This window comes from Macrobrachium nipponense, chromosome 22 (genome assembly GCF_015104395.2).
Source record: "Macrobrachium nipponense isolate FS-2020 chromosome 22, ASM1510439v2, whole genome shotgun sequence".
NCBI lineage: Eukaryota > Metazoa > Arthropoda > Malacostraca > Decapoda > Palaemonidae > Macrobrachium > Macrobrachium nipponense.
The window spans coordinates 12,707,135-12,716,528 of NC_087213.1; the positions used below are offsets into that span (position 1 = coordinate 12,707,135).

Consider the following 9,394-nt stretch of genomic DNA (forward strand, 5'->3'; position numbering starts at 1 on the left):
TAAACCACTGTATGGTATAAGTACTACTGTAATAGTATACTTTATTGCATAGAGGACTACAATACTATTAATATATTTTTTGTTACATTCCAGAATCCCAGAACCCCTGAATGATGTAGGGCCATGTGGCCACAAAAAACTTTGTCCAGGGTTACATAGCACGACAACTTTAAACTAAAGTAAGGAATTACGTATACATACATTCAACTCTTTTACTCTTGATATACTCTACTTTACATATTGCATTCAGGACTTTTTGTAGTACAGTGGTCCCCCCGTATTCGCGGGGGATGCGTACCAGACCCCCCCCCGTGAATAGTTAGAACCCGCGAATGTTTGGAACCCCTACAAAAATGCTAAAATCAGCCTATTTTGTTAGTTAAAACTCAAGAAAAACCACTAAAAATGTTCATACTTGGTTTTTATAATAGTTTTATCACAAAAAGTGCGTTTTATGATGAAATTGATCAAAAAGACCAGGAATTTATGGATATTTCTCATAGAAAAATACCGCAAATGCGCGAATTTTCCGCGAATAATTCAGGGAAACGTTCCCGAGAGAAATCCGCGAATGTGGGAGTCCGCGAATCCGGAGAACGCGAATACTGGGGCCCCACTGTATTTTGTACTAATTGTGTACTTTTACCTTCCAGAACCACCATTTTTTGGATGAAAACAACTCCAGATTGTACATAAAACGTCAGGAAACTACATGTAGTGTACCCAAAGGATTACAAGATTTTTGGCTTACGACGCGTCTCAAGAACAGAACCCCCGTCGTAACCCGGGACTGCCTGTAATTCTAAATAATCTGTCGAAAATTAATCCAAATTACAGGCAGTCCCCGGGTTATGACGGGGGTTCCGTTCTTGAGACACGCCGTAAGCCGAAAATCGTCGTAAGCCGGAACATTGTCAAAAATTCTAAGAAAACCTTACTTTTAATGCTTTGGGTGCATTGAAAACTATGTAAACTGCATTCTTATGGCATTTTTCATCAAAAAAAAAAACCTTCAAATATTGATTATTTTGCATTTTTGGGGTCATATTTCATCTGCCAGATGAGCGTTGTAGGTGTCGTAATCCTGGAACATGCGTCGTAATCTCAGAACGTCGTAAGCCGAGACAGTCGTAACCCGGGGACTGCCTGTATATGCCTATAGCCCAGCACAACCAGAACACAGCTTGTATTAAACTAAATATGAAATAATTGGAAAATTCCAACAAAGATGCTGAAGATGGTGGCGTAGTTTACATCATCAACGGCAGAAACAAATTGAAATATGGCTGCCAAGGTGTTCCCGATTCCAGGGTAGTAGGAGGAGGGGGGGGGGGGGGGGGGGCTACAAAATAAACAAAAGAAGTGCTTCCGCAAGGTTGAAACAATTGCCTCATGAGGTATGTGCTTTAGCTATGTACATAATTACATACTTGGTAAGCTACTTAAATGAAATAATAATTTACAATACACAGTAATGAGCACACAATCAGTCTAAAAATGGGTAATATTCTAAATTCTGAAAAAAAAAAATATATATTTACAGGCAGTCTGCAGTTATCAGCGGGGGTTCCATTCCCAGGGGCACACTGTGCCGATAAGCGAAAACAGCCATTAAACGAAACCTGGCAATTTATGGGTTATCAATGCCATAAGAACCTTATGGCACTGATAACCGGAACTCAGCCTGTTATGGTGCCATAATTCGCCGATTTTATGGCGCTAGACAAGCCCCATAAAACCGGATCGCCATTAACCAAGACCGCCGATAACCGGGGACTGCCTGTACTACCTGAAAAATGCTCTCTTACCGCATAATGCATGTGTAGCAAGTCACCCCGACGACTTTTTAAAGTGCAGTTATCGACACGCTTTTTCACGCCAATTTGCAACTTCTTAACTTTTTCTTTCTTCTTTTCTTCTTCACCAGAGTAAACAACAGAACAGGCTGCTAAAAGCACAACAACACCCAGATCCACACGCATTGTTCCAGATGAAGATTCCTTGTAACTGTTCAGTGCAAGAAAAATACAAAGCATAAAATGAAAGGAACACATTTGCACAAATTATTACATATACAGTTGGCTACAATTATGAAAAGTACACTTTACTAGTGTCTGGAGATGCAACAATCAATCCCTATTAGGGAAAGACAAATTCACCTAGGCTGAAAATTTTAAACAAGATCTCTGTTCTTGGAACATGCACTTACAGTATCTAATACCTCTATGGTCCATAAATACCTACTAGTCCCTTCCTTACACTATGCTGACCAGAACTCGTGGTGCTAAATAAGTATAGTCTCTCATTAATGGACGAAAGAAGCATTAGTCTTATCCTTCACATGAGAAAGTCCACTCAACCACTACATTCCAAAGTCACTGCTGCTGAACTAAAAGTGCTGCGGGGACAATAAAAGTCTGAAACCCCAACAAGAAAGTGCTCCCTGAAAATAAGTGTGTATTTTCAGAACAAAGAAATTACTGAAATTTTCCTTATCCATATAATGTGCAAACTTGTTTTACTAAAACAGAAAGTTTGCCAAGTACTTGGGTGGGAAGCAAAATCCAGTTACAGTAGTATTCAGAATTTGTGACCGACTAAGGTTAATAAACAGGATAAGAACTGGCAACTTTACAGAATTGAGATAGCACCTAGATCCCTGGTATCCACATACTGCTTCCAAAATATAGCATAAAGCATATACGCTACAGTAACACTATTTTCCAACACAACACAAACCAGCATTACTTACATGAAATAACTGTCACCTATAAACTGAAAATGAAAAAAATAAATAGTGGTGAAATAGTTCACTAAAACCTGTATCCTCACTTAATCAAACCAGGTGTCTTAGATTATAGTGACGAGTATGCAGGGATAAATACGTATACCTACCTACTTGTTTGCAGATCTGCCAAAAGAAGATATTGAAAATAGGAAATTAAACAGACAAACACAAGGAAGCAGTGAGTTTGGAATCCTAAGCTGTAGGATTACCCTGACTTCACCAGAACTTACCTTACTAATCCGACTTGGGGCTCTGTGGCCTGACCTGGCTATGCTGATGAAAAGATTCTAATGGTAAATTCTTGATAGCTAAGCAACCAAAATATTTGGGTAAATGACCAAGCAGCGACATAGTAGCGGCCACCGAACTTGGAATGCGGCCACCTTCCTGAAAAAGTACTTGAATTCGCTGCCATATGCATCAGTCTAGAGTTGTGTCCTATCCAGGCAGCACATCAAGACCTCTACGCTCCTCTCGAAGTAAGTGCTTTCTCCTTAATTATGAAATGGTAGATCTAAGCCCGTATACCACGGCGAACTAGCTAGACTGTGGCAGTTGACATTTTTCTATAGAATTTTGCCTCCTGAACAAGAATTTAAAGTAATATTTTTTTGGCCGGCTGTAATTAACCTGTAATCTACCTTTGAACTCTATCCTGTGAAGAAAGCGTCCCAGCGTCTATGGGTACAAGTGGCGTGCAGATTTAGCACAGGAAATGGAAAGTTTTTTTAAACAAGTGACTCCATGTACATCGAGATGGCGTCAATCTTCTACACGTAAGGACTTTTAAGTAACAATTTTGAAAGCGTCATGGGGGTGTCATGGAGGTAAGTTTGCAATGTGCATGGCTAGACTGTCCTTACCTTCTGTTTAATCTTAAATTATGACATTAGCTATTTTGTACTTTGGGACAAAACTCTTATTTTAAGAGGAAAATAGAGGTCTCGAGGAGTTGCTCTGCAGTGTCAGGATGTGTTAAATACATTTTCTGGAAGGTGGGTCAATGAGTAATGCATTACCCTAGCTTGGTACAGACTAACTTGTTAGTTAGCCTATGGAAGTTTTTGCTAGAAGGTGAGGTTACCAAATCCCACCCCGGTCTCCCTAGTCTGCACACTGACCCCTAAACATATTCTAACGCTAGGTTTTGTTTAGGTAGATCTAGGGTACCTATCCGCGGCGGCCCAGAATATGGCAGTTGCGGTTTTTCTATGCAGTTTTACCTACTGAACAAGAATTTAAAGTAATATTTATTCGGACGACTGTAATTAACCCCCAGGGGCCAGTACTAAACACGGCGACATACATTGGACACCCCAATCCCTAGTGGATGTCGTATCCGCAGTTACGTTTCTTGCAGGGTTAGTAAGTCTAAAGAATAGGGTAAACAATCACGGACGATCCACCATCATCACGCTGGCCGGGTCTTATTCACTCGATATTTAATTGGTGAAACAAGAATACAATTACAACTCTAAGCATGCCATTCAAAAGATTGAAGTTTTGTCAATATAATGTGATATATGAAAGCCCCATACAAACTAAAATAAGCATGTGACACTCTTCGTAAAATATGTTTTCAAGGCAGTTTTGAAATCCAATATGGCAGTGATCGTGTGGCTGGACGGGTCTGGTCACGGATGGACACCATCTTTCCCAGCCTTCTCAGCACTCATTTGAACAATGTTAGCGTATATATATAACGTTTATTGATCTTACTCAAGATTGCAGTTGTAATCAGCAAAATAAAACAACATTTTGTTGCCTATACATATTCGTGAAAGTATGAAACTTGTTATTCCCTGGGTCATGGTTTGAATTGAATTCATTTTTACCTTGTAATCGGTGGTTTTATCCTTACTGCCATCACAACCGAAACTCCACAGTGCTTATTTGATTGTTATTATACACATTTTGGTCTAATTCACTCCACATTGCACTTGAACCACATTGCTGTTCCTGGTTCCTAAGCGCTCACTCCACAAACACAGTTACGAGCAGCAGACGATGATGCTGCAAAGTTTTATTCCCTTAATTGTTTACTTTACTCATTATTTAGTTCAAATTTACTTTGTTATTTCAAAATGTTTATTTAATTCATGTCTATTACCCGTTTTCTGCAACCAAATTACCCCGAAAAATTACAGATATTTCTGAAGTAGATACAATCCAATGTTTCTAATCTTGTCGTATATTTGGCTGCTGAAAACCATAGCAGAACAGACTAAGGGTAAGTGGATTATAATGTTTTTTTTTTTTTTTTTTTTTTTTTTTTGCAAGCACTTTTCATTGATTTAAGTCTATATTAGTACTTTGATTTTTTTAAATAACTGTATGCAAGAAATAAATGTAACCTTTAATGTTTGCATGCTAAGAATGGCAAAATCATCGTTGCCACATTAGTGGAGCTTCACACATAAGTTGATGCATTATTATAAACTGTTTCCATGAATTCTAGTTGTCATAGTAATGCAATAATGATAAAATTGCTTTAATATTTATGTATACGGTATATACTTTCAATACATAGGCTAATTTCACCAATTTCCACGTTTTGTGTATGTCTTATACCCAGTTTGGAGGGTGAACACATACCAACTGGCAACAGAGTGAGAGAGAGAAAGGAAGGCGAAGGAAGGAAGAAGGAAAGGGGTGGCGGTGGAGGGGAGGGTAGAGGGTAGGTGGAGCTTTTACGTGTGTTTGTATCCATTTCTGGATAATGGAGTTTTTGTCTCTTGGTACAAGGACAAGTGTCGTTATTCTTTATTAGTGATTCACGTTACCCTTATAAATTACGGCACTGGGTGTAAGGCACTATAGCAAAATCTCGTTCTAATACGAGTGTTCGTTACAGAAATAGGTATTGCCCAAAAACTTGCTTGCACTGTCTCTGAAACCCATAGTAGGTATGCTGCTTAGTTGTCAATCAAGTTTTTTGTAATCAAGTATTTTTTACAAGCTAGCTATTGTATAAATTTGTATTTTTCTCAAGCAAAACATATGCCCCTCAATGTTAACTTTCCTCTTTTAACAACTTTCTGGTCATTGCAAATTCGGCCCCATTAATTTCTTATGGTGCGAAAACAGACAGAGCCCCAGGGACCGAAAGCGATTGCGTCACACTACGGCGGTAATCCGGCAGTAAAACATCTTCATATATCCAAAAAGTAAATAATAAAGATATACATGCGCATTACGATTATAACAATTACGTACATGAATAGCTGATAACAATCTGCATGAATAACTGGTAAACTGTTCTGCAAAAAGTTGAGTAAAGCAATTCATCTACAATAGGTAAGAAAGTCAAGATGTCGTGACTTCATAATACAGGACTTAAAAGAACGTTCTAGCTAATTCCGAAAAATAGCTAATTACTTAAATTTGAGTCAGAATTGAGTTACTTTTACAATAATGAATATTTTCCAATTAATCATCATAAATATGTAAAATATTAATATTTTACTATTTATTTGAATATCTAGTGCACGCCTACCAAAACAGTTGTTTACTTAAAAACGTCGTGGCCAGTGACCATGTTCCGATTGTTGTGATGAAAGTGCCCCAGCACCTATGGGTCCAAGTGGTGTGCAGGTTTATCACAAGAAATGTGAAGTTTGTTGACACAAGCGACTCCACAAACATCGAGATGGCGTCAATCTTCTAAGATATTTAATCGTAAGTAAAAATTTCGAAAGCGTTTTGGTGAGATTTGCACTGCGTTGGACACCCTTTTCACTACCCTCTGTTTAATGCTTTAAATTTGGCTGTTTCTAACTTTGGAGAAAATAATTACTTCAAAAGGAGAGTAGAGGTCTTTAGCTCCATCTCTCACCAACAACAAGTCGCGACTGATGCCCATCTCCGGTGTCAGGACGCGTTATAATGTACTTTTTCGGAGGGTGGCAAGCGTTGATTGTAGGTGGCCTGTTTGGCCTGCCGTGGTGATTTACCCTATACTTTAAATTCTTGTTCAGTAAGTAAAATAACATAGGAAAACGTCAATTGCCACAGTCTAGGCCACTGCGGATTGCTTCTGTAGAAATACCTTTGTTTATTTTTAGTTAGTTGCTTATTTAAGTTCGCTGTGCTGTATACAAAGCCAGCCGGATAATGAGATTACCCAATGGAACTCTCCTTAGCCTAGGCCTCCTAAACTAAGCATTTGTCAGCCCACCTACCTACCTAGTTCAGTTTGCTTACCGGCAATGCAAGATTCTCTTAATAACACAACCTACGGGAAACTCTCCAACTAATTTGAAACACACCTTTATACTGAATACTGATACGATAATATGATGTATAACAAGTTTATCTTTCGACACGTACCACCAAAGTCAGACTAAGCGTATGATATGATGACTGTAACGTAAACAAATCTATTCGGCACTGGCTGATTGGCAGTTTGGTTGTGTCCGTTCGGATTTCATATAATATTAGTTGATTTTCAAGTAATCAAATCGTAGGTAAGCAGCGTATGCGTATTTATATTAATTAAATCATTTTACATGTTTTTTAAATAACCCTATAGTGACCTGCTCTCAAATTCACTCTCTCACACAATTTAGTAATCGTAAGTGCAAGACTAAAAGAACACATGCGGACAATGTCAACATTGGCTATGATCATAGATCTTTATAAGTTAGAGACGTGTCAGCGGACTTCTGGGAACCATATTTCCCAGTGTTAGAGTTTAATGCTTAATATTTGATGTAATTTCTCCACGGCTTTTGATAAATTTTATCTGTTATAATTTACAGCTTCTCTTCAGTTTGTAACTACACTTCCCTACCAGCAGTTTCCATTTTCTGTTTTTTTTTTTTCACACATTAACATTTTCTTGTGTTGCCTTTTTCATCTTATTCCGTATGCTGAAAACACATTATAAATTCAGCAATAAAAATATGGAATAATCTTATTCTTACCTCTAACAAGTGTGTATTAAAAGTAGGGTCCTATTATGACACTACTAATGGCTCTATAGATTCAACGCAGACTTGACCTCTTAGTTTTTCAAACAGATGTTTCCTTCTCTCGACCAGAAGATAACATCTCTGTCTCACCTTCCACAGGACAAACATTTTCATTGGTGCTGCATGTATGCCTTTTCAATCCTTCGCCTTCTGCCATTTCAGTTCACGGTCTACAAAGTACTCGAACCTGTAAAGACGAATGACGTTTATGTTATGGACCTGAGTGATATCTTCTCGATTTCTCTGGATATTTCAACATAAATATTAGCTCTTACTAACATACATGTTACTTATCCTTCAACCTGAGAGAACGCTTTGTACTTCATGTTCCTTACTTTTACGACATATAAGCATAAATTGCTTAGAATATAGTAAGTCTAATGTGAATCAGTCAGTAGTACGTATATGTTTATATTGACTCTGATGTGAATCACTTCGTGAAAGAAGGGTCTAAAAACGCCAGGCCAGGAGATTAAGATGATTAATTATTGAAGTAGAGCTGACCATGGTTATTGAGACTGAGGCTTCCTAAATACTCAAGCCATGGGAAATAAGACATTAGAACTTCAGTACTGGCTGAAACTTAGTTTAGTGTACTACGTATACGATTAATTTCACCTAGCGGTGACATGAACAAATGGATGGATATGAAACGGCTGAAATTAGATCAAGACAAGATAGGAAAAAGGGCTATCTTAGGATGTTCGGGAGCATTTAAACATAATCTATTGAATGAATATAATGAATGTGTCAAAGTCAAAAGTGATCTGGGATTGATGCTAGTTATTAATCTCTCCTCGAGTAATAAAATGATGAGGAAAGATACGTTCACATGACAAGAATTATATTTACTACCATTTAGCAACCGTTTAACTAAAAATAAATAAAAACATCATACAGCATCAGTAGCGGAGGCACTGCGTGCACCGTCTTCCCTTGGATGTGAATAATAGAACATGCATTGTTTTCTTTCAATAAACTATTATTAGTAGCAAAAATTGACTTAGTTAAGGATTATTTCAACAACAGTAACAACAACTACTGCTACTGTGTGTATATGTATGTGTGCATACACAGCATGGATATAGATGTACTGTATGTGTGTTCATGTTATATATATATATATATATATATTATATATACATATATATATATATATATATATATATATATATATATATATATATATATACATATATATATAATGATAGTCCTGAGTGCTCCCCACGTCCCCCTCCCCCACCCCCAGCTCCCGCCATGAAAAATTTCTAGAGCCGCCACTGGACAGATTAAACAAACGCTGTTAAAAGTGCAGCCCTGAAAATTAGTCTATGCCTTAGCAAATTCTTTTAACAAATAAAACTAAATAAGTAACATTAGGCGATGTATCGAACGCTATGTCATCTGAAATATGGTTCCCAGAATTTTTGAGAGAGAGAGAGAAAGAAGAAAAGTTTATCATTAGGGAGCTCTGTCAAAGTTGTCAAAGTTACAGAGGGCGAATAAGTGATCGAGGGAGTGAATGGACTATAATTGGGAATGAAAGTAAAGGTAGCAATGTCAGCATAAGGTTTTGATTAGAATTAAAACATGAAATACAGGACAGGCGACGTATTTCTCAGAATTTAAAGAT

At 37.6% G+C, this 9,394-nt stretch overlaps 1 protein-coding gene across 3 annotated transcripts in view; it reads right to left on the minus strand.

The window, feature by feature from the left end:
• Positions 1 to 7,242, minus strand: part of LOC135198500 (peptidyl-prolyl cis-trans isomerase FKBP2-like) — a 36,819-nt gene extending 29,577 nt beyond the window's left edge. The window contains exons 1-2 of one of the 3 annotated variants that reach the window (XM_064226104.1): positions 7,118 to 7,242; positions 1,809 to 2,007 (exon numbers count right to left, since the gene is read on the minus strand). In XM_064226104.1, the coding sequence (XP_064082174.1) occupies positions 1,809 to 1,982 (174 nt within the window). In that variant the 5' untranslated portion in view covers positions 1,983 to 2,007; positions 7,118 to 7,242. Of the gene's footprint in view, positions 1 to 1,808; positions 2,008 to 6,991; positions 7,017 to 7,056 lie in introns of those variants that run through there. The other 2 variants (XM_064226103.1, XM_064226105.1) reach the window with 2 other exon arrangements.
• Between the last annotated feature and the right edge of the window lie 2,152 nt (positions 7,243 to 9,394).